The 24,208-nt window shown below is 40.9% G+C and overlaps 2 protein-coding genes across 3 annotated transcripts in view; one reads left to right on the top strand and one right to left on the bottom strand.

Annotated features, from left to right (window-relative positions):
• The first annotated feature begins 34 nt into the window (after nt 1-34).
• On the top strand, nt 35-14,261 carry TMEM40 (transmembrane protein 40). Of its 2 annotated transcripts, XM_035337411.1 has the most exons (13): nt 37-356; nt 3,740-3,796; nt 4,394-4,533; nt 5,116-5,269; nt 6,717-6,824; nt 7,713-7,766; nt 8,668-8,703; nt 10,157-10,189; nt 11,094-11,156; nt 11,466-11,537; nt 11,619-11,693; nt 12,428-12,490; nt 12,959-14,261. In XM_035337411.1, exons 2-13 carry the CDS (start codon nt 3,748-3,750, stop codon nt 12,976-12,978), a joined length of 867 nt encoding a protein of 288 aa, XP_035193302.1. In that variant the 5' UTR covers nt 37-356; nt 3,740-3,747; the 3' UTR covers nt 12,979-14,261. The 2 variants fall into 2 exon arrangements, with proteins under 2 accessions (XP_035193303.1, XP_035193302.1); XM_035337412.1 differs by lacking the exon at nt 8,668-8,703 and having other exon boundaries at nt 35-356.
• A 1,213-nt stretch (nt 14,262-15,474) lies between these two features.
• TKT (transketolase) overlaps nt 15,475-24,208 on the bottom strand; it is a 24,536-nt gene continuing 15,802 nt past the window's right edge. Inside the window, exons 10-14 of the mRNA XM_035337410.1 lie at nt 21,609-21,739; nt 20,274-20,357; nt 20,005-20,098; nt 18,201-18,323; nt 15,475-15,779 (exon numbers count right to left, since the gene is read on the bottom strand). Of these exons, the coding sequence (XP_035193301.1) occupies nt 15,592-15,779; nt 18,201-18,323; nt 20,005-20,098; nt 20,274-20,357; nt 21,609-21,739 (620 nt within the window). The 3' untranslated portion in view covers nt 15,475-15,591. The remainder of the gene's footprint in view (nt 15,780-18,200; nt 18,324-20,004; nt 20,099-20,273; nt 20,358-21,608; nt 21,740-24,208) is intronic.

Raw genomic sequence — 24,208 nt, 5'->3', positions numbered from 1 at the left:
GGGCGCTCCGCCGGGCTCCTCAGCCGCCGTGCGGCGGGGTTGTCCTGGACCTCGGCGGCCTTGGGGAGAGCTGCCGGGCGGACCCTTCGTATATAGATATATATCTACACATATATTAGGCACATACGTGTATTACAGGGATATATATATACACCCACATATACACGCATCATATATATATATATACATACGTATATATATAATCCTCTGGGCAACCCCTGCCCCCACTTCCCCTTTTTACCAGTTTCACGCCAAGGAGACTTGTTTTGACTTTACTCAGAGGACAAGCACCAGCTCGTCCAGTTTCTGAGGCATTCGCCGTCTCCCCTTGGGGCTGCAGGAAAAGCACACGCCAGGTGAGATCGGAGCGCGCTGTGGGTACAGGGGGCACGGCCCCAGAGGCCGTGGGGACGCCTGTCGGGTCCCCGTACCAGTGTCCCGCTGGTGGCACAGGCTGGAGCCTCTTCAGGCTGAAGGGACAGGAGGTTTGGGCTTGCCCGCTGAGGCCTCGCCACCACCAGTTTCCGTGGAGCCAGCCTGAGGCATACGGGGGTACTGTGTGGGGTCCGGTGGGACTGGTGCAGGGGAGCGGATGTTCAAAAGTAAACTTTAGCAGGATTTGGTATCAGCATGTAATTTAAAATGAATTATACGAGTAGTTTAAAAGTGGACAGTTTTAGCTCACTTTAGTATTAGATGGTCTTTGTCTTGAGGTCTTCCTGTGTTATTGTAGTCACAATTTCTGCTATCCCAGTGAACAATTTCACTCCTATATTTCAGCAATTAAACAGGAAAAGTTGTTGCATCTGGCAGTGACCAACCTTGCTCTCTTGGTATCAGGGAGCCTGATGCTGCACACAAATGTTACTCTAACTCATCAAAAAGACCTCACTTCAGTTAACTCCCCATGGGCTCTGGGGAAAGCCAGGTGAGGTCTGTTGGTCACGGTGTTCCCTGGGGAGCTGGTGGCCAGGCTGCAAAGCCAGTATGGTGTGCCATCATCCTGCTTTTGGTGTCAGGTATAATGAACTGCATTGCTTTTAATACACACAATAATTAAACGGCAATCCTTCTCCTTTGTTTAGATTTGATTTTCTTTCCCGAAGAGCCACAGGGGTATTAATTGCCCACAGCCTACCAGAAATTAGGCACCCAACTCCCTTAGTCCCACAGTGTGGTGGGCAGTTGGGCTCTGCGTGCTGGAGGCGTACAAAGGGAGCTCACGTCAGGCCATGGCTGCTCCCGGACCCTTTGGTGGTACCTGCCCGAGCACAGAGCTGGCATACAGCCGCCTGGACAGGGGCTGCAGCCAAATGCATTTCTGTTGTGGATACAGCTGGGCAGTTATGTCATTTGGGTCAAGAAACAAATAGTTTTATTGGAAGTCAGTCTGGCAGCACATGAAGCTGACCGTGTCTCCTCTGCCTTCGGTGTTATCTGCTCTTCCTTTGTGTATGGCAGCACAGACCTATCAGTGCCTACCCTCTCCCTTTGTCTCTGCGGTGACACAAAGCCAGTGAGAGGCAGCCGCTATGAGAGGCTTGTGGCACGGGAAGGGCAACGTGCCTTGAATGTGCCAATGAAAGTGGCCATCAGGAGATACTGAGAGCCCCGAAGTCAATCCCCCTCAGTCTCAATCTACAGTAAAAGTGTGGATAGTTATAAATACAAAATGCACTTAATCAGTCGTAAAGGCAATGTTCATATTGAAAGTCATTTTGTTCCTTTAGGCCTGGTGTTTCAACCCTTCAGTCCACAAACAGGTCTAGTGAACAAAAGCAAACACAGCATTTAAGCTGACTAAATAAGGAAGCAGGAAAGATACTGAAAAAGGCTGAAAAACATTTCTGGAGATACATAACTGCACAGAAATTATGTTCCTTGTCGTGTGGCTGAGAACGAGTTTGTCCAGGGTGTGGTATGCTGGGTTCTGGTATTTCAGCATCAGCTGTTGCTTCACCATGCAGCGAGGACAGATGAGTTTCCTGCATTCTCTGTCGGGTGCTCACAGTCTCACAGTGCCAGCCACTGTCACACAGCGCTGCTCCACAGCTCAGGCAGCAAAGGCTATCAGTCAGGCAAGGTTTGTAGGAGATGTAATAACTTTTATTAGATTAATGGATGGAGTTCAAAGCTTGTTTGTCCAAAAAATGGACAAGTTTTTCCAGGTATATTAGGTGGTTTAATAAAAGGTATTATCTGCCCTTGTAAATGTTGTCTTGCACATACTCCTCATTAGGAATAATTTTGAAGTGTCCTTAAAATATTAAGCGTTTGTTTCCTCACAGTACACCTGGCAGGTAGGTAAGCAGTTTTTTGGGCTTAGCCTTTTAAAGTGATTGAAGAGGTTATGTAGCTTTCCCAGAGCCAAACCGCAAGCCAGTGGCTAAAAAGACTTTCAAACTAAGGACCTCTTCATTTGAAGAACACTAGCAGTCTAGGAAAGGAGAAAGCCCCCACAATCACCAACATACCAAAAATTAGAGACTCCAGCCCTGGTTCTAAAGAAGGCTTTTATGGCTACTTTGGAATCTGTTGGTGTTTGATGTCCTCCGTCTAAGAACTAACACTCTAGCAACTCATTCCATTTAGAAAATTAAGATGTTTTTGTGTGTTTTATGCCGCCCTTCTCAAGATATCATCTGAACCTGTTTTAGATTTTGTAGTGGAATGTTTTTATGATTGATGGTGGTCATTGAAACTCCCCATAGAAAAACATCAGTTTTCCATCTGGAAAATTTAACAGAAAGACTTAGTTTTCAAACTTGTTGATTTAAAGTGTTTTGTTGAATGCACCCAAAAAGCATAGTGTAATGAAATGTGAGGGTATACACACGGCATTTTCCTATTGTGCCTTGCATAGTGGAAACTGTGTTTTAGGCTTGCGAAAAGTCTTCTTTCACATCTCTCAATATTACAGCTGTTATAGCTGAAATGGGGAGATGGAGTTAGTGCAGGATGCCTGGACCACAGTAAGTGGAAGCAAGCTTGGGGTTCAGAACCCCAAGCACGACAAAAAATACATCATCAAAATAAAGCAGCTTCAAAACAAAATTTCCAAGGTGAGTTTGCAAACGAAAAGGAAACATTGCATTTTGGGGATGTCAGAATACTTTGTTTCTATGGTCAACAAGAAACTTTCTGGGATTGATACTTAAAAATTTTCAATTAATAAATCTAAAATTAGTGGAAACTTCCTTTCATGACAATTGGGAAGAACAGATGTTGAAGTATCAAAGTGTTCTATGAGACAAGAATTCCAAATCTTGCTGGGTTCTCATATGAACTATTTTTACTGTTCTCCCTGACTGGCATATTTTAAGTATGAAGATGTCAAAGGTAACAAATAATCGTTCTGTTCTGCGAATGGAACAGTGTCTATTAAGTTACTCACATCTGCGGCAAAAAGTTAATTAGATACCTTGGTAGTTGAAAAATAAAGAAAAAAGTGAAGGATCAAGTCAGGCTTCTTTCAGTTTTACTCATGATGATGAGACTTTTGTTCTTTCTTAATAAGCAAAGGCCAGCTCAGCAAGACTCATTCAGGATTTGAGAATGGGTCCTGGGAGGGTAAATGAGTCATGATGTGAAACTCCCACTGCAACACGAGAAGTGATTTCAAAACTGAGTGCCTAGAGATAAAGATGTTTTCAGAAAATCAAGTGTAAGACAGAAAAATAGAGAAGGTCAGACTGATCTGTTTCCAGATAGCATCAGCTTTTTCTTCCCTTTGGAACAGGTACAGCAATGGAGAAGTTGAATGTCCCATTCCCAGAACTTACAGAAGAACAGCAAGGTAGGGGTAACATGCAAAGGTATCTGCTCGTTTACACTATGCAACAATTTTTGCTAGACTGACAATGAGTGGGTGAGACTAGTTTGCTCTGAAAACGTGCTCCATACATCTCCTTGCTTGCAAGCAGACCAGCAGTCAGTTCCCTGCTCTTCCACAGTCTTCCCATCTGGCCTCGCCACATCCTTGTGGGAATTTAGATGCATGAAGGGGATTTCGCTGTGCATTAAACGCCTAACAGTATGTAAAAAACCCTAGGTCTTAGGTATCTAGCCCTTTGTATTATTGTGCCTCAGTTCCTTATCTGACAAATAGCATGATCAGGATAAACACCTGCTAAATAAATAATTAGTAATACTTCCCCTGCTTCTTTTACTGAGGCAGCAGCATCACAGACACCCATTTGTATGTACTACTGACATTTTTCTACCGATTTCTGGTAGATCATGTTGCTTTATATCATACAGCACTACTCTCTTTCCTATAAGCCAACATGCTGCAGAGTCTGTCTGTCACTCCACCTATATTGAGCTCGAGGGGAATGCTACCATACAACCCACCTCTACTTCTGCACAGTGACTTACTTGTTTTTCGTCCCAGACATTTTCCAGAGGGCTTTCACTGTTGATGACGATTACTTGGAGAATCATGAGAAAATGAGCCAGTCTTTCTGGGAATCCCTTGTAAAATGTTTAGCCACCACTGACCCACCTATCCTGAATACTGAAGAAAAGAACAATGTAAGTTAATGAAGAAACATGCATTCTTTTTTGTAAGGCATAGTTCTACAGATACACTTCTCCGATATGTTTTGGAGAGAAAGAACATACAGCCCATTTTCTGATATGTTTAAAAAGATATCTAAAATGCACTAAATGACATAAAAGAGCACTTACATAAATTAGACTTTCACTTCATCATTTTCCACATGGAAAAAATAACTTTCCAGCAGAGCTGGCTTTATATGTATTCCTCAGGACCTGTCCAGCTCCCTTTTTTCCTAGGTAGGTCCGTTGTTAGAGGTGTTTTGGCGTAAGATACTGCAGAGATTGCATGTCAATTTTCAGGCCCTATACCTGTATTTCTCCAGCTCTTTAAATAGTTAGCTATTGAACACCCCAGTTCTTTCCCAGTTTCCCAGAACACTGTGTTCTTCCCATCTTTGGCTTTACTCTTTATCCCTGATTTTCCCCTTGTATTGCAGGGGCAGATAACATTTCCCACAGATGGAGTGAGCTACATTCATTTCCATAGCAGGATCTGTTCACACATGCTGTGTTTTATTGGAAGGACTATTTGCTATTTACTCATCTTTCTCTCAGCTCTTCAAGAGATGCAATGTCCTGCCTGGGGGCTGTGCAGCCTGCCTGAAAGCCATACAGACAAAAGGCGTCAGGGCAATGGTTGTTCTTTACCTCTTGCTGAAGAGTACCAACCCATCTGTATATCGGCAGCTGCCCAGTTCTAAGGGAAATGGTGAGTCCTACCTGGCTGTCCTTCAGCTATTTGTTAAACTTACTGCAGTGCTTGTGGAACTTGACACCAGTTGGAAAACTCTGATATATTCTTGGCAGTGCTTATCAGTGAACAACTAAAATGTCTAGAAATACATCCTAGAAAACACAGTTAGGTATGGTGATAGTGGGAGTCACAGATAGACAGAACTTTATTTTAGTTTGAATTCACGTCTTAAGGGGGGGATAAAACAAACTTGTTCACTTAAAGGGAAAGGAAACCTCGTTTGGGGTGATGATTCCTAAGAAATTTCAGTGACTTAAAGTGGTCCCCCAGTTTCTCCTAACTGGATTAGTGACAGCCAGGACACTTCTTTGCCTGAACAGTTACTTACCCAAGCAATCTGGACCTCTCTGAGCTTCCACAATGGTAAGAAATCAGGGTTGAGCTGCTGTCATTATTGTTGCAAATTTCCCTAGCAGGATGTGCAGCACTAACTAAAGGAGTAGATGGAAGATGCAAATCAGGGTGCTGAGCCTGGCATCAAGATACAAACAGCTTCTGCTGCACTTCATTTGTCCTGTTGTGCAATAAAAAACTAAGTGCAGTTCCACAGGGCTCATAGTCTCATTAATTGTCTTTAATACATGATAAAGCTGCACTCAAGATGACCCCAAATTTAACTGGGCAATCTCAAGGAAATCCTTCTGTTTCTGCCATGTTGAAATGTGGTCATGAAGGGGTAGACTCTGCACAGCCTGGAGAACAGCCCTGTTTTGAGCATGTCAGAGCAGGAGTGGTTGTCATGGCAGGGACCCCTTCCCACTCTCGTAGTTAGCTGCACCAACAGCTGGGGGGAATTGCGTTACTGTGCATGTCCAAACTAATAATGAAGAGACGCACAGAGGTGAATATGAAGCTGCTAAGAATCACCTACAGCTGCAGCCACACGAGCCATGAGCTCTTCACTGCCTGGCCCAGGAGTCAGCATCCTCCGTATTTCTCCTCCCAGGTGAACTGGCCTAGCTGACTTCGAGAGTTCTGCTTTTATGCCACAAGAGGGTGCTGACACTGCGGCATAACCCCAGGGAACCCAGCAGAAATCACAGTGGTGGAGGGAGAAGTAGCCCGGGAAGTGGTGAGCAGCTATTCTTCAGCTAAAGCACCTTTCAGCTGCAGATGCTGTTGTTTCAGGGAGTGGGAAATTTCACAGGGGTAGCATTATCAGTAAGTTAAAACCTAGAATATGACACCATAGGCTGCAGCCATTTAAGAAAGTTTAACAGTGGCACGATGCTTTCATTTGTAATGCTTTGTACTACAAAAAACACAGCTGAAATAAATCTAATTTCCTGACAACCTTTAAATACAGCATCTTGAAAAACTGGTAGTCTATGACTATAAAAGAGAGAAAATGGAAGTAATAGCTTCAAATATATATATATATTCTCTCTACCTACCACATCAGATGAGAAATTAAAACTCCTGAAGAGACTGGAAAGAAATCTCATGCTTTCACAAGGGGATAAAAAGGCTGACGACTCATCCCACAAGTCCATAGATGAAGATCCACAAGGTAAAAAGGATTTTATTTTTCCCTTACACATATTTTAGTCTGATTATATGTTCAAAGGAGATTCACACAGGAGACTTGCAGCAATTCAGTAGCAATTCTGTATAACTTAGAAAAAAGTAAGAAACTGTGCAAAAGAGATGACAAAATAATTACTGTCTCTAGATTAATTGTTAACAAAATAGTGGCTGCCTCCTGCTGTTGTAGAAGTTGGGGGTTTCAGAAATGTCAAAAGCTGCTGCAAGATTCCTTTCCAAATATAAGATTATAATTGTTATTATCTTCATTGGGTTTATGTTCTAGCCAAAGCCTGTGCTACAGCAGGAAGCAAAGAATATTCAACATAGAGCAGTAGCTGGCAATGCTGTACCACTTCCTAGCATTTCTTTCCTTAATAGCAATTATCAACAGCGTATCAAAAGTCATGGTTTTGGTTGCCGTGAGTCCATTTCATTCATGGAAGACCAGAGGCTAAGGAAATGATACAAAACGTGGAAGAGAGAATGCTAATATGCTGATACTGGCTTATTCTGTCACAGAAAGCCAAAAGCTGACTAGAAATAAATGAATTGTAATTAGAAATAAAAATTTAAAACTAGTTAGCAGCGTTAGTAATGTATCTGTGTTTAAAATAAGAAATGTATTGTTACACCTTCCTATACAATTCATTCCATCATCAGATTTTACTGTTTTTCTCCTGTTCAGCCAGCTTTAGAGAGAGCTGTGAGGCAAAAGCAGCTAATAATGATACTTGCATTTCAAAGCCTTCATTTTTACTTACACATCTCACAGCCATTCATATATTATGAGCAAGAGACTATAGTGCTGTTATTTTTGATATTACTGGCATGTTTTTCTTTAATCTGATGAAAAAACACTTTCTCTATCCAGACAGTGATGAGGAAGATTTAGGAAGACAGAAGACTGAAGGCCAATTACTTGGAGGTGGGACAAATTGACAACAGCATTATTATTATTTTTTCCAAGAGACAACCAACATAAAACAGAAAATGAGTAATTTCTGGCATTCTGTGGTTTGACTTCTAAACAAAGGTACATGAACACTCCATAGGCAGCTTTAGATGTATGAAAATGACCAGTAAAAATCTGGCTGTAGGAAAGGTGTTTCCTACGAAATGAAGCTAGTACTAATGCTTAACCATGCCCTACGGCTACAATTGAACCACAAGAACAAAATCTACCATTGTGGGAGAACTGCTGCTGCCAGGGTTTGCAGAGACAGTTGCCCTTGAAATGCAACAAGAGTTTTTGAAAGCATCTGTCACAGCCACTACTTATAACATCTGCTTTCCACCCTTGGCATACAGTGGAGATCACTGATAAGGTCCACTCTTTGGATCTCGGTGCTGAGGCTTTTCCTTTCCTTCCAAAGGAAAAACTGGAATATAAGTACAATGCAGATACAGAGAGGTGTTGTGTCAACACACAGCTATCAGCTTGTGGTATAGAACCACATTTTTTTTTTTTAATTAGGGATTTAATAATTTAATTTGTATATTTAATTGATCTCACCCCAGATATAAGAGCAACTCATTTAAATTAACATTAGGAGATCTGATTTGTCTCACAAGAATCTGATTCTTCCTGACTCCAGCTATTGTTTGAGATGAAATATGGGGGGGTTAATACTCCGTATTTCCTTTAGATACTAAACTGCATAACCCACAACAGAGCTGCTGTTTTTAAAGAGTAGGAGTTGGTATCTCCCTTGTCACATCAACACAACCCCACTAGCTTCAGTATGGTTGCATGGGTTAGGGCTGGCAGCAAGATAAGCACATTCATTACAGATATTAATCTACATTATCTGTGCATAATATTTTAGGTATGCCATCAGAGGTTGTTCCCTACAGAGATTCAGGTAAATGTTCCCAGATAATAACCTCATCCTGCAGGAAGTAAGACTTTATAACTGCATTTTTTTTTTTTCTAACATTCTTAGTATATTAAAAATAAGTTTTTGGCTGTAAATCCATCAGGTTTTCTGTTAGCCTGGTAGAGGAGTTGGGCATGGTATACATGTTTTGTTGCAAGCTTGTGATAGCAGGTGACTTGTAAAAGGAGTTTTAGCAGATTAGCTCCCCCCCCCCTTTTTTTTTGTAGGCCTGCCGACATAGGAACATAGGATCAGCTCACTGGAGTTGTCATCCTTTTTAGTGGAAGACCCAGCAATGCTGTTGGGAAACCGTTCAGTCTCGCTCAAGGCAGTGAGGCAGTTTTCAGTATTCCCTGCAGCCCTCTGTCTCCTGCTGAATGGGGATGCAAGATTGTGCGGGAGCTGGAACCTAGTTTCTGGCAGCTGGTGATACTCAGTTCTGAAAGCCTTCTTCACTTAGCTCAGAGTGCAGAGCACGCTCCAACAGAGATGCTAGGTGAAGGCCAAGTGATAGGCAACACAAACAGTGCCAGCTGAGAGGCTTGAACAGACTGCCACTCTCTGAAGACATGTTTCTGTCTATCAGGAACTACCAAGCAGCAGCAGAACAGATATAAAAAGCCCCTAGGAGGAAATTTGCAATAGCTTGATTGAATTACCAACCTCATCCCTCCCACTCCCAGGTGAATTCCACCTTCATTAGCTATAAGAGGCAGAGAAACCAAGCAGACTGGTCTTTCTGAGAGGAGACCTGTTCAACCATTTTTTACCTGTGAAGTGGGGAAGAGCTGTTGTAACTTGGACCAGTTCAGATGAGGAAAGAATTGGGAATAAGGTGCGAGTTGCAGCATAATCCCTAGAGGAGACTTTTTGAGTTAACTGTCACCAAGGAGCTATATAAAACCGCAGGGAAAGGGAGTGTATGTAATACACTGTTCTCCCCGCAGGTGCAGAAGGGATCACAGTTATTTTCCAGCTGGCATTTGGCCCCTGATGTGCCACCTCTCACCCTGGCCTTTGTTGCTTCAGTTCTAGATTAGTTCAGTACACTAGACCAAACCACTGAAAATATTTAGCTAGTGCGGGACACTGTGTCTATTATATTGGAAATGTTCAGGCGATTTGCAAACACAGCTCTAGGTTCTGGCTCTGCCTGGTGCCAGCTTCAGTTTTAGCAATTGAATGTTAACAGAGAGGCCATCAGCCACGTACTGCCCAGCTATTTCACCTGACATTACTGTAAATAGGTGTTCTTACTGGTAGCTGTTCTTCAGGTTCTTTTTAATGTCATCACTTTCCTAGCACTTTCCTAGCACTGTTTTATCTAAACTAATTCACAAAATAAAATACTCACCCTGCTTGCTAATGCTGCTAATGGTGTTAAACAGCTTGTGAGAGTTGTTACCATGAGAAATAATAGAACTATGCTTCTTTTCAGAAATCACCAGAAGAGAAGATTCAATTGCAGATGGTAAATACAAACAAGCAAACAAGTTTTTCTTGTGACTGCTGTCTTTTGGTATTCAGTTTTACTTAGTGATGGTAGCTATACCAGCTCCTTGTTGCCTAAATATTTTGTAAACAAAAAGTAGAAATTTAAGAATAGATATTAAAATGCACTTGTAATGCTGTGATAAAAGAAACACTGTGCAAGTCGTTCCACGATACAAAGTTACAATGGGACTATTGCCTTTAGGAGGCAGTGTAATATAGAACAAACAAGTGGTAGGTATGAACTGATGTTCTGATAAATTCTGTGACTATAGATCTTCCTACACATGGACAGAGGAACAATTCCAAGTCAGAATAGAGCCATACCACGTTAACATTAATAATCAAATTACTGAGTTTGTCCCCAAACCAGAACGTGAATTGTCAAAGAATCAAAAGCTAAAATGGGTCCAGTATCAGGTGACCCAGGGCAGATTTCTTCTGCCAAGTTGAGTTGCTACATGGTTCAGAAGCACAACGACAGAATGTTGTAGCTCATTTTAGAGTTTTAGGGATATTTTTAAGTACTCACCTGTTACATCATTAGATAAAATGAAATTTACTGCCAGGCAGTGGTTGCCTGGATGCACAGCCTAATGCAAATGAAATCAGCATCTAAAACTTGTAGTGAATCAACTCCCTTAGATGCTGCGGACTGCCTAGAGGTCTTCTCAGGCAGTCAGCAAACAAAAAAAATCCTCCTGCTTTGAACACGTCATTAGAAATGTGGTAAAATACATCTCTTTACATCTTTACATCTCTTTCCTCTGAACAATTCTTAATATATTCTGCTCTGAGAATCAATCTTGGATACGAATAGGGAAAGAAACAAAACCTTTTAATTTCAGAGTTGCATGGCAATAAAAGACATTTCTTTCTTGTAGAATATGAGAATGAAAATATTCACCCTCATTGGACAGTACGGTGGATGGGCATACGAAAGGATGGTAATTGTTTTCTTTTTAATTTCAGCTGCTGTCAAACCCATTGAGCCTTAGACCAAGGATAAGATCTATAGCTCCAAAACTCTCTTTTCCCCAACATGAGTAGTTTGTAGATGTTCATCAAGCCTCTGCAATGAAGGTCATCAAGGCTTGTCATATGACAAAATACACAACTTGTGCATTTTGCAGATGTATCTAGTGTATGAGATATCTCTCATGGAAGTATGGTTTATTCAATGATACACTGTAACTTAAGGTGTCTTAGGGGAGCCTCATGTGCAGTTGTGAGCTAATTTCCCCTCTCTATTTCAGATGAGTTCTTTCATTTTGTCATCCTTTGCTTTGGAATTGGAGCTTTACTAATTTGCTACTACTACTACAAAGGTAAGGCAAGATTTCAGCAGAAGGATAAAATGTTGTTTGCCAGAAAATGAGCAAAGCCAAAGTCTTATTTTGTTGCCTTAGATTGGACAATTTCTCTTGGAATTGGTTTAATCACCTTTGCCTCCCTGGAAACCACTGGGATATACTTTGGTCTAGGTAAGTATCTACAGCAGCCAGCTCTGTACCAACACTAAGGACACAAGTTCACACAGTCACTTAACCACACAAGTCTAAAACATGGCTAGTGCTGAGACCTTTTAAATCACCCCTTCAGTGTCCTGCAATTCACAATTACACAGTGTAGTGGGAGACAAACATGCCTCTGTGACGCTGAAGGGAGATGTTGACTCATTTTTCGTTCTCAATGATCACAAGACCCTGAGTCACCTCTTTCTGCAGCAGTGGCTGAATGCTAAGTTGCCATGACAACATACAATTTTAGCAGCAAGGCGGTCTTCACAGATAAGCCCTTTAAGGTGCTGTGCGCTCAGGCTGACATTTGTTCTCCCGGGACTGAGGCTGCTGAGCGCCCTGAGGACCAGATCTCAGCAGAACCCGGATGATGGCAGCTACTAAGAATTATACAAAGAAATGGAGATTCTTGGCACTCCCTAGGGATCTCAAAGGAAAGAGGCTGCAAGTCATGGCTTTTGAACTGAGGAAAGAAGGCTACCTAAGCTTGTACCTACTGTGCTTGGTAGGTTGTGGATGGTTCTGTCTGGAGTCACCCTTGTCACTGTTAATGATACCATAGAAACACTTTGTTTAAACAGTAATCTTAGTTCTTTAATAGTGCTAGTGTCAGGGTTTGGCTTTTACTGTTTTTCTGGAGTTTGTGTATTATTTTTATATCTGACTTACCTTGAAAATGTGTGTGTTTTCACAATTAGTGTATCGAATTCGGAGCATACTTGACAGTTTTATTCCTCTGCTTGAGAGATTCAGGCTAACAGGTAATAGTGATCTTCTTACTAACTGCATGTATATTTCCCTAAACCTTCCCAGGTACTTCATTTTGGCTAACTCTTAAGACCATCTTCTCTAAATTACAATTTCCAGTCTTTGTAATTAAAAAAAAAAACATTTTACTATAATCCATTATAGCTGCTAGGGTTTAGAAATTAATTATTCTTGACTCTTGCTGTGTGGCAGAGCATTTTCACATTTTTAATACTCTTCCCTGTATAGGCATTAATTATTTCCTGAAAATGCCTGAATGAGAATACTATAGCTCAATTTAATATTAAGGGGAGTTGGCTTCTCTTCCCTGTTTTTCAAACAGGCTCCAGGGTCATATCTATCTGTGTTCATGAGCACACAATATGAATGTTGATATGAAGTTGCATCAGGGAATAAGTCAACACATAACACTTAATGTGAACACTGTAGTCCTGACAGTCTTCTTTTTCATCATTCTGCAGGTATGAGGAAAGCTGCCTAGGAGGAGTATTTCAGGAGAATTCCCCAGAACCCTGCTGTTTGGATTTATAGTACTAAAAAAACTGTTTTGTAAGGCAGTAATAATTGCATAATGGCCAACACAAAATATTGAAAGTGTTAAACAATAGAAACATTCAGTCTGCTCAAAAATGAAGCTGAAACAAGCAATTTGTAGCTCAGGAGAGCTTGTGAGACAATCTAGATCCTGGTTTATATTTAATTTCATGGAATATAAATCCATTCTCCTTCCCTCCATTTAACCGTGTTAATCTGGCCACCGTGTAGCAAAAATCAACAAAGACCAATACTATCCTCAGCTGGGTCTGGATGTTACAATAGGAATCTTGGCATCTACAAAGCCACCTCCTCTTCTTCACCCCTTGTGATGCTGCAAGCCAGGCAAACACCAGCTGCTTGCTTACATAGCTGAGCCCCAACAGTGCAATAGCACTGAAGCAGATTAATTTATTGTGGCAGAACTCAATATAGTGGACATATAATGATTTCACCCAGTGAAAGCTGGTTAAGATTGACACGCACTGACATAATAGTGCATTAATGAGATAGTTAACAGCAGCAAATCTCATCTCTGAGGAAGAAAGGAATAAAATGCTTGGTTTGGCCCATCCACCAACTTGTTTTTTTTTTCCTTCTGGTAAAATAAAGTGCAATTTTGCCATTCCTTCAAGCTTACAGGGGCATGTTATACATTAGATATAATATGTAGAATTTTAATTATGTTTTTTAGTTTTTCATCAGTTATACATAAAATTATAGATGTAAGGCTAATGAGAAAAACAGGATACCTTCAAATTTTTAGCAGAAATGTAAGGTCGTCATAACCATAGAAGGATGAAAGCATCAAGTGAGACAGAGGACCATAAAACATGAGATTTTAAGGATATGTATACCTAAAAGCCATTAGCCCAAACAGCTCAGTTTTAGTTCAGTGAAACAATTTCAAGCCTTGCTCAGAAATTTCTTTTAAAAAGTACTTTTTAGGAATTGTACTTAATTTGGTGTTTGTCATTCACATGTATTGCAGTTCCATTTGCATGTCCGGAAATACCAATAAACATGTGCAGGCCTGTATCAACACAGGCCAGCAGTTACCTAACATGTCAGGGGTTAAATTAAGCAATAAGGATAAATACAAGCTGTTTTGTAATATTTATATTCTCATTTACATGTACTGTTTACATATCTTTATAGAAATATTTTCTCATATGAAAATATTGCATCTTTTGTTCTTATTCTGCAAATAAAGTCTTGCTGAGACCGGTGTAGCATTGTTTAATGTCCAGTAGCTTTTGAGTGAACTGAAGACTACACATAGTCAACCTGCTCTCATGATTATGTTTTTAAACTCTCTTGTGCTGTGGCCCAGTAAGGATGAGAAACATATTTTGGTACTAAATATGATTTCAGATTTTTAAATTAGGTACTCTGTAGACAAGAGAATGAAAGCAACCACTTCATGGATAAAGTAGAAGTGGAAAAATACTTTAAAATGCCAGTGGACCCCATCATGTGGGATGAACAGCTACCCACAACATAAAGCAGATCACGTGAGAAAAGTCAGTTCTATGGAAAAAGCAACTTACATGTTTCATCGCATCCTCTTTACTACCTGGGAATTTCCTGATGTTCTTTCAGATCCTCCTTCTCAAGTCCACCTCAGCATTTAACACATTTCCGCTTCTTGCCCAAAGAGGATGCTGTCATTCTGGTCTCCTCTATCACCCTTCCTGCAACACTGCCAAACACTCAAAAATATTATACGAATTCTATGAAGAGTTTCAAACTTCTCAGAAGAGCTTGTGCTCGTGTCAGCTACAACTCTCCAAGTCCAGCAAGTCCCTCCTGAGCCCACAGCTCACCACTCAATGCTACAGCTCTGCTGGGCCTCTACCTCCCTCCGTTGGCTCTTCAGGACCAGGTACATCTCCCTCCACTAGGCTCCCATTATCCAGCACTCAGGGTCCTTCCTTCTCTTCTAAATCTTTGCAGGGCAATGCAGAGAGTAGAAATCAAAGGAAAGGTACTAGTCACCTTCCTGCTGTAATACATGTTCCTACTATTCATCATCCAGTAACGTTTCTATCCAGAAGAGGGGCTGGCAAACTCTCCTGGCAGTAAGGGAAGAATTATATCCTTCTGCACCACTCTCTTCGACAGGATTTTAATCTTCAGTAGTAAATTCAAGAAGAAAAAAAAAAAAAAAAAAGTTACTCGATTCACTCTAGGCTACTACACCCACTACTCAATTTCCCTGCTGAAGCACAGCCCACTTAGATGGTCAGTGAACATACAACCATTCCCACCCCAGAGCTCCCAGAGGTTAGCTGCAGAGCAGAAAACCCTGCTGCTGTGCAGCAGGTACACAAAGGGCTGCTGCCCACCATTTGTTAAATAACCGGAAGCTTTTAGCAGCTTAAGATAGTGAGATTTTAACCACACTGGAGAAATCCCATGGGAAAAAACATTGAAATACAGGTTTTTTTTTAAGCTGGTATTTTTATTAGAACTCTACATAAAGCACCTTTGCCTGCCTTAAACTTACAGTACTTCTCTGAACACTGCTTTTGTGTAACATAGCACAAGATGCTTCAAACTACTCTGCATTTCTTGATTTGGACACTGCCACCTTGACAGCTTGCACAATGGCATCTTTGTCAATGCCAAACATCTTCAGGAGCTCAGCTGACTTCCCGCTTCGTGGTACGTGAGATACAGCCAGGCGATTGACTGTGATACCAGGCTCACCCACTACTGCAGCGCACACCGCTTCTCCAATGCCACCTATGAAAAAACGTCAAACAGGACACACATCTGTATGCTTCAACAGGCAACATATAGATTGCTTTTAAATCAAAACCAGAAGATCAGAGATCACTTTTTTTTTTTTGTCTTTCTGTTTACAAGCTCAGTGCTGTAATTGCTCTCTTGGAGGGCAGACTGGTACCAAGAGGATCCAGACAGAAGAAATGGGGCTAGGATACCTGTCAGACAATCAGAGAAGGAAGTTCAAAAGCCTGCTCTAACACATTTTCTCTTGAGCCCATGGTCAAGTAAATAAAATTTTAAAGACATTTAGAAGTTTAAATATGATCAGGTCTACACAAGTTAAATCCCCAATCCATATGCTGATGAGAAACACCAGTCACAATATTTATCCAGGTCCTCCAGTTATGAAACAAAACCAGTTATGTATTTTAAAGACGTTCCAAGGAAACCAGCCTAACATTTCTGAAGTACTTACCAACTGGCAGTCAGAAAAATACTTCTAATGGGCATAGGGTCAGGAATCCCTCACCACTTCAAGCATAAGCCAACTGAGGGCCAGATTTAAAATGTATTTAGACTGGGGTGAATTTACAAGTATACCTGATGTGCTGAAAGTCTTCATTCCTACCAAGCTCAACCACGTTTACATGCTCCATCTTTTCATAATGCCTGTACATGCCACTAGACAGCTGAGTTGTGTAATAAACATACTCACAACCTTTGCTTAGAGCTCAGTTCAGACTGAACCACTGTCAGTCACAATGACAAAGGGTGCAATGGGGAACTGTGTGGCAGCAGGAGAGATGTTGGAAGCGGGAATACCTGCTAAGAACAAAGCACGGGGCTGCTGTCAACAGCAACGGGCTCCAAAACCTGGCAGGAGATACATCCTGGGGCTGCGTTATGGTTAGGATGTATCCAGGAACATGCAGGGCTTGTCCCAGCTATGAGCATGCTGTGCTTTAACCAAACTTAGCCTCCAGCCAGAGGCACCCATGGCTGCTAAAATCAGTGCAATGTGGGCTTGCAATGCATTTGGGCTTGTGATGCGTGTACACCTGACCTTCCTTGATTGCATCATGTATAGAAAGCTGTGCCAGTGTAAATCACAGGTTCATCACCTCAGTGGGATTTTGCCATTTTGCAAATCTGTAGTAAAACATTCATTAAGAGTTGAAAGATAAGCTAGCATTGATGAGGCTCAGTAACACAATTACCCTCTATGATCTGGAACAGAAGTATGGTGTAATTAGTGCTTATGGAAATACCAGCTCGCTTCAGAGACCTGGCAAGAGAGACACTCACCCTGAAGTAGGATAATATTCTCCTAATATCTATTAGTAAATATCTTCAGTATCTAATGCTCTTTTTACCCCCTAATTTCTTTAGCTCCCCCAAGAGGGGGAAGCCTGGCATGCTGTTCACAACAGCTGTTCTCCATCTGTGTGTAGGCTCACCTTCATACGACATGTGTGCACAGGCAGGCCCCTGAAAACCTGTGCAGAAAGTCATGTCAGAGAGCAAGAGGCAGCAGAGCAGCTGAACAGATGATCAGCTCCCAAGCAGATGATCAACTCTTAAACCAAGGTCCTGCAGAATCCTCACAGAGATCATCAGAAGTGGAAAAGAACTGTTTTACTCATGCAAATAAGAACACAGTGCAGAAGCAGAGGGAGTCTTATAGACTACTCTGCTTCTCCCAAGCAGCTTTTTGTCTGAAGATTATTTGGGAATCATCTTCTTGCATGCATACGTGCACTTTTTGCTCTCAGGTTAAGAGCACTACCATATGCCAGTGACAGATTCTGAACCAGCCTGCAGGCAGTTTGTAACGCAGGAACAAAACAACTCCAGCAAGGATGCACAATGCTCTGGTTCTTCACAGGCTGTTCTTTTGATCTGTTCTTTTACAGTGGTGGAGGAGCAAGAGAGAAATTTCCCCCAGTGACTGTTGAAACTGACAAAACCATCTGATTTCAAAAAAAAACAAACAGCTGGAATCAAGCTGTTGGACAAAGGGAAAGCTTAAGAAACGTGCCTAGCAAAGGTCTCTTTCTTACAGTTTAACATCCTGCAGAACAGTTGCTGTAAAAGGTATTCTGAGGCTGTTCTGTGCAGTCACTGCACCACAGCAGGAATTTACACTGTCACTGGGAACAAAGGAATGAAGACTCCACTTGCATCATGTGTACAGAAGGCCACACAAAGCTAAGTAAACCATAAATGCAATTATGATTAACCCATTACCTTAGGAAGCGTTCAGCCCTGTCACCATATGGTCATAACAGCAATGAGAAAAGGCTAAAACCTCTCTTGTTTTAATTGAATGAACCACAGCAGTGGGCTTCATACTTCTCTCTTTCATCAGGAGAAGCTGTGAACTTCAAACCCCTGGGGTGCTGCAGTGCGCACTGTGACCTCCGGGACCCAGCTCACCTTCATGGTAATGGTCCTCAACAGTGATGATTCTGCCTTTGGTCGCTCTTGCATTTTCAAGTATTGTCTTCTTATCCAGGGGCTTTATAGTGAAGGGGTCGATCACACGGATGAAGATTTTTTCTGCAGAAGTACAATTAAGTTATTTGCAACTTGGCCTTGGACTATGTAAGACAACAAAAGCAGCACAGACGGCCCCTGCAATCTTCTAGAGCTATTCTGAAAGCTGCCTACACTAACACCTGTGTATTTGTACTAATGGCTTGCTTAACAGAACCAAACCAACCCTCACCTTTGTATGTATTCTTTCTTGATGCTCCTTGTGAGATAGCAATATCCAACTATTCCATAGATCAAACGGAGACAGAAAGGCCTTGGATAAGCGACTCAAGGTCAATACGAGTGCCTGTTAGCAAAGCAGTAACTGAACTGGCCTTCTCAAATGTAAGAGCAGGATCTATCCACACAAAACCCTTCTTATTCAGACTGTCACATTTTTTTTTTTCCTCCAGACCTTTATTTTACCTTTAATTTTACTGTCAAGCCAAGCACAACTTCTTCCTGCTTCTTCAATCTATAAACATTCTGAATTCTCCATTGCAGGCTGCCACCTCACAGGTAAACTTGTTTGAGCTGCCCCAGCCCTGTTTACAGTGCCCTTAAAATTAGCCTAAAAATCAGTGTTGGTCCTGCTCTGACCAGCAGGCCAGATTACTCACTGAAGATGCATACAGAACAGCAATCACTAAATTGACTCTTACTAATATAAGGAAGTCTGAGGCCTGGCCAACTGTTCAGCAGCCACTCCAAGAAGCTACTTCAACATCTGGGAACTGATGCAGCACACAGAAACCCTCTGCTACACTACGGTGACAGTTTTGTGACTGAAGGCTCTTTTGTGGCCACTATATTTTAGGCATTAGATGCTGCCTCTACAGTAAGGGAGTATCTCTCCATTGTCAGAGATTTCATGGTCAGCAGTGCATTGCAAACATGGAAAATGCAGCAAAATAACAGTTCTAAAAATAAAACTTTCAAAGTGTCCTAAGCCTGGTGGTTCAAGGACATGACAATATCTGTACAAATACAAAGCTACCCCTAAGCCAAAGGCAGCATTAACTGTATTATCTCTTACTATTTGTAATCTCTTTCTGGGCGTAGGCCACTGACTCACAGGTGGATTTTTATGGTTTCTTTCTCTTCTTATTTCACTTAAGGATTTTTACTTTCTTTGTCAGATAATGTCAGTGTATTTGAGCACTATCACAGGATCTTCACCTCCCACTCTAGCTAAATGTTGATATGTTCATTCAAAAAATCAAGTTAGCAGTGAACCATATCTACACATATGCACCGTGTATCGACAGCACTGTGTGAGAGCACACACCGTTGCAGTGGCTCACCTGGCAAGCTGCATGTTAACTGGCCCCAGTCAGATTGCATTCAATCACGTTGGTGCACTAGCCCACCCAGCAGAGACCACTCCTGCTTCTTATACACTTCTCCAAGATTCTGCCTAAGAGCGTGTTCAGACAGGATAGCAATTTTAAGTAGACCTTTGATCTGACCAGACCAGCAACTTTCAGAGCTGCTAATGCTGCTAAGCTAACTAAAACCTACTCCATTAGGCAAGATTGGCATATATATACACCACGTTGCACTTTATCAGCTAGCTGGTGACCAGCTGTCTGTAACATTTTGATAGTTGATATTTAACCAGTACAAAGGGTGAGCAGTTAGGTTGACCAGTATTGATTTCTTTGCTGTAGTAAATGATAAAGGAAAAAAAAAAAAAAAAGATCACCTTTTCTCAGCTGCTCTGCTGCAGCCAGAGCCTCATGCAGCGTGACTCCTGCTCCTATCACAGTCACTTGGTCATCCTTACTCTTCAGGACCACCTACAAGAAAATGTTTCCATGCATTTTTCATAAGTCTTGTTGTTTCTACCATTTCTGGCAATTTTATTAAGAGATCAAATCTTTGGCTTTAGAATGCTTTAGAGGGAAAGAGGCTTTTACAGAAAAGAACTTGGCATATTTTTTCTCATTTTCTGATTCCCTAGTCAGTATTTACCTTTGCCTGTCCAATATGGAAGTCCTCATTGTTGTTGTAAATGACAGGATTTTCAGGACGACTAGTTCTTATGAAGCAAATGCCCTGTTTCCAAAGAAAGCATGAGTTACAAAAATAGGAAGGCACGGACATTCTGAATTAAAAAAAAAAAATGCAGCAAAATGACTTTCAAATTGTCTGTTCTTCACTCTTCAGTTTTCCCTCACCTCTTCTTAGAACATGCCAGTACCTTACTGTCTTCTTTCTGATTCAAAGATCTTAATTTCTTTTCTGTTTTCTTGTGGAAATGGAGAATCTTACATGAGTTAATTAGAATCTGAGATCTTTTCCATACACGTGCATATTTTACTCTAGCAGCTTTAAAGCAAAGGAAGAAATGCTCATCTGTAAGCAAGGAAATACACTTTCCATTAGTTAATGTTCAGATGTCCTTCCAAAAGGAAGTAACAAACCACTACTCTAATCTAATCTCTCCCTCATACTGCTTTACAATCCTTTACCTTTTTTTCACTCATCTTTTCTTCTACAGCCCACTCAACACATTTGTTACATATCACATTTCCACACTAATCCCCTTAAAAGCTGTACCAGCATGACTGAAATTTTTCAAATTCCTTGCTCAACGTAAATTGCTATGGAAGCCAAGAGAAGTACCCATCAAGGAGACCTGAGCTGGTGCTACCAATGATGTTTGAGCAGTACTATGACAAATTAGCTGAACTAAGTAAGAGAAATCAGACACCCAGCCATGGCCATAGAGGAACTGTTAGTCCCCTTCAGCCATCTCCCAGTTTAACTACAATCCATCATTATCAAAGGAGAAAAAGATGACCAGTGAGATTGTCAACTAGTGTCAGTACCAGTCCTCAACAGCTCCAAAAACGTTGAGTGTGAGATACCAGTAGAGGACATGATTCCTGAGCTTTCATGTATAGTCACTTGATGATCAAAATCCTCAAGACAAATTCATCTTTCCATATCCAGCTTCAGTTTTGATGCCAGAGATATCTCTCTAAGAGCGTACAATTTCTAAGTTTGCTAAAGACCAACATGAGTTAACACTTGCCCTTATTTCTGAGCCAATTTAGACCCAAACTGCAATCACTATGTAATCATTTACATCTCCCCAGATACAGCCCACAGCATTCCACATGGTTCATTCAGCACTAGCCTGAGCAGAATGTTTGCAGCTTTCCATAAAAAGAAAACATCCCACTGCCACGCTGGAGCCTTTGAAGCAATTTAAGTGGACAGAGAAATGGAAAAAACACACCAGCAGCAACAAGAAAGTACAGATAAAATATTATTCGCTGGCTCAAATACTCTGATGCAAACCTTGGTGTTGGCAGCTATTTCCACTGCTTTTTCAGTGGCTACAGCATCACTAGGGTAAAATACAGTAGCATTGGGAACAGCTCGGAACATGGAAAGATCCTCCAGTCCCATCTGAGAGGGCCCATCCTCACCTAAAAACAATTAAAACAAGGTTACAGAAAGATAAGTGCAGTTTGACAATCACTCAATATGAGGTTCAGTGCAAACCAGGTCTATACATATGTGTATGTAAAAATAAAATCAGGCACACACAGGACATGCAAGTCTACCTGCTTGAGAAAAGAATCATCTTCTCCTTAATCTTGGAACCGTCTAAACAGTAAACAAAGATAGAAAGACTAAAAAGAAAGAGAACTAGGGTTATAAAGAAAAAATGGAAAATAAAGTGCAACAATAAAACTTGAGAAAGGGCAGACAACCAAAATAAGAAGGATACAGATTTAGAAAGGATCACAGGATATCTAAGTATCTTCAGATTTACATATACCGAAGCCTTACAAGCAAAAATCTGCAATTGTCAGTGATGTTACTCTAGATTTCATCTGCTGGAAACATGAAAGGAGAATTGCATGTGTTCCATTAGAAAGGGAGAGTCCACTTGCTAGAAATATACTCAAATTCTTAGGCTTACTTCAAGATTAAATGAAAGGTACGTATATTTTAATACTTTAGAATGTCTTTTGGAAGAGCAATGAGGTGCCTGTGTTGTTGAAATATTCAAGCATCTGATGGCTTGAATTGCAGATCTCTGACAAGGAGTTAGCCAGAACATGCTGGATGCCATCAATTCCCTTAAAGAAACAACCACCACAACCCCCTCCCAAGGGCCTTATGTAAAGGTGCTTTGGGAACTGTTCCAAAGTAACCATGCAGAGTTCTGAATCCAGTCATGTCACAGCCTGCAAAGAAGAAGCAGGGCAAAAAGCCTTCTCACATGCACCCACTACCTGTTACTCAAGAAGGACGAGTTCATGAGGAAAGAGGAGAGAATTTTAACAAGAGCAGCACAAAACTGAAGAGCTTCAAAGATGTTAAGGAAATTAGTCATTGAACTCTGACACTATATAATACTAATAAAGTATGCAAGAACCAGAAAAAACGTCTCATCGTTCAGTCACAAAAAAAGTATCTCCAACATCACAGTCCCTAAATCTGTATGCACTCTGACCAAACAATTTGGAATTCAGAGGGAATTTTCCTTCCTGAAATGCATTCAAATGCGCGCACAGAAAAAAAGTGAAATTACAAAGAACAAAATGAACAGGTACCTGAATCAGAACCTTACCCAAAGTAAGCAGAATACTCCAGTCACGCTTGTCTGTTCCACTTTTGCTATTACAGTGCCAATAATAATAGCATTCACAGTTCATACCAGTAATTCACAAACTAGCACTAGGTTCTGCCCCACGTGCATCTTGACAAAAATTCCAATTTAATAATTTTGAGAGTAATGCAGCTCAAAAAAGAATAAGAAGAATAAGAAGAATTTTTCTTTCAGAAGAATAAGAAGAATTTTTCAATTATATCCTCAAAACCTATATTTACAGCTTAAGCAAAACCTGAGTGCTTACTATCAACAGTATCAAACGAGTAGAATGTAAAGCTGGCTGTCTCAATGAGTTTTTTTTGTTAAGGTTGTTGTGGTAGTTCTCTCTCACGAATTTCATGGGTCCAAATTTCAAAGCAGCAAAAGCCCTAGAACTGCATACATAAAACTTCAATTTTCACCACAGATCCAGTTAGGATCCTGAAATCCATGCAGGCCTGAAGCTCTAACAGGAATTACACTTAACTCATACCCTTACGTTTAAAACTGAATTTTCTAACAGTTAAAAGATTTCTCTGTAGTATTGTCTTATAGAATTCCGTTGCAACGCTTTGGGTTTTTGGAAGCTGGAGTTGAGGCTAAAATCAGGTTTGTAACTCAAACAGCTTTATAAATTTAAGTGTGCACTTTCCAATCACAACTCCCAGCAAAACATTTCAAACATTGAAAATTCAAAGTTGGAAGTGTAGTTCTAGGAGACAATCCAGGTAACCCAAAGCAGTTTCATCTTCTTAAATGAAGAAAGACCAAAGCTAATTGGCTTGTGCACCAACACCCTTTGCTGCTTAAAAGACTTAAACTGGATTGAACTTGACTGCAAAGAGGTGGGAGGCCTGATTTTAAAAAGAAAAGAGGCTTGTAATAGAATCCCTTCCTTAATGACATATAGAAGCCATAATCTGATATACTCTACTTACAGCTTCCTCCACTAAAGCATACTCTACACCGCTGCAAGTTAAGCTTGAAGTTCTGGATGAGACTACATGCATTAATAGGATCTTTAGATCTGTATAGCTTTACCAATATTACAGGCCAGGCTAACTAATTTGCTTCAAACAAACAAACAAACACAAAACCACCACTCCTGCAAACCATACTGCTAGCCAAAATCATTAAATCAACTGCAAAGAATCTCTCCCTCTTTCTCCACGAATACCTTGTAATATTTCAAGCATGAGTGTTTATTGGCATTTTCCTTCTTGGTTTGCAAGTCTGGTCTTACTTTCATGGGTGATTTTTATAGGTTTCATTAAAGAAAGGAAAGGAAAGGAAA

This window comes from Oxyura jamaicensis, chromosome 12 (genome assembly GCF_011077185.1).
Source record: "Oxyura jamaicensis isolate SHBP4307 breed ruddy duck chromosome 12, BPBGC_Ojam_1.0, whole genome shotgun sequence".
In the NCBI taxonomy this organism is placed as follows: domain Eukaryota; kingdom Metazoa; phylum Chordata; class Aves; order Anseriformes; family Anatidae; genus Oxyura; species Oxyura jamaicensis.
Note: the sequence above shows the minus strand (reverse complement) of the source record. Positions and strands in the feature narration are given on the sequence as shown.

Coding starts and splice junctions, on each gene's coding strand:
- TMEM40 (XM_035337411.1), top strand. CDS start 3,748: ATGGAGAAGTTGAATGTCCCATTCCCAGAACTTACAGAAGAACAGCAA. Junction 4,534..5,115: donor ATACTGAAGAAAAGAACAAT/GTAAGTTAATGA, acceptor TCTTTCTCTCAG/CTCTTCAAGAGATGCAATGT. Junction 8,704..10,156: donor TGTTCCCTACAGAGATTCAG/GTAAATGTTCCC, acceptor GCTTCTTTTCAG/AAATCACCAGAAGAGAAGAT.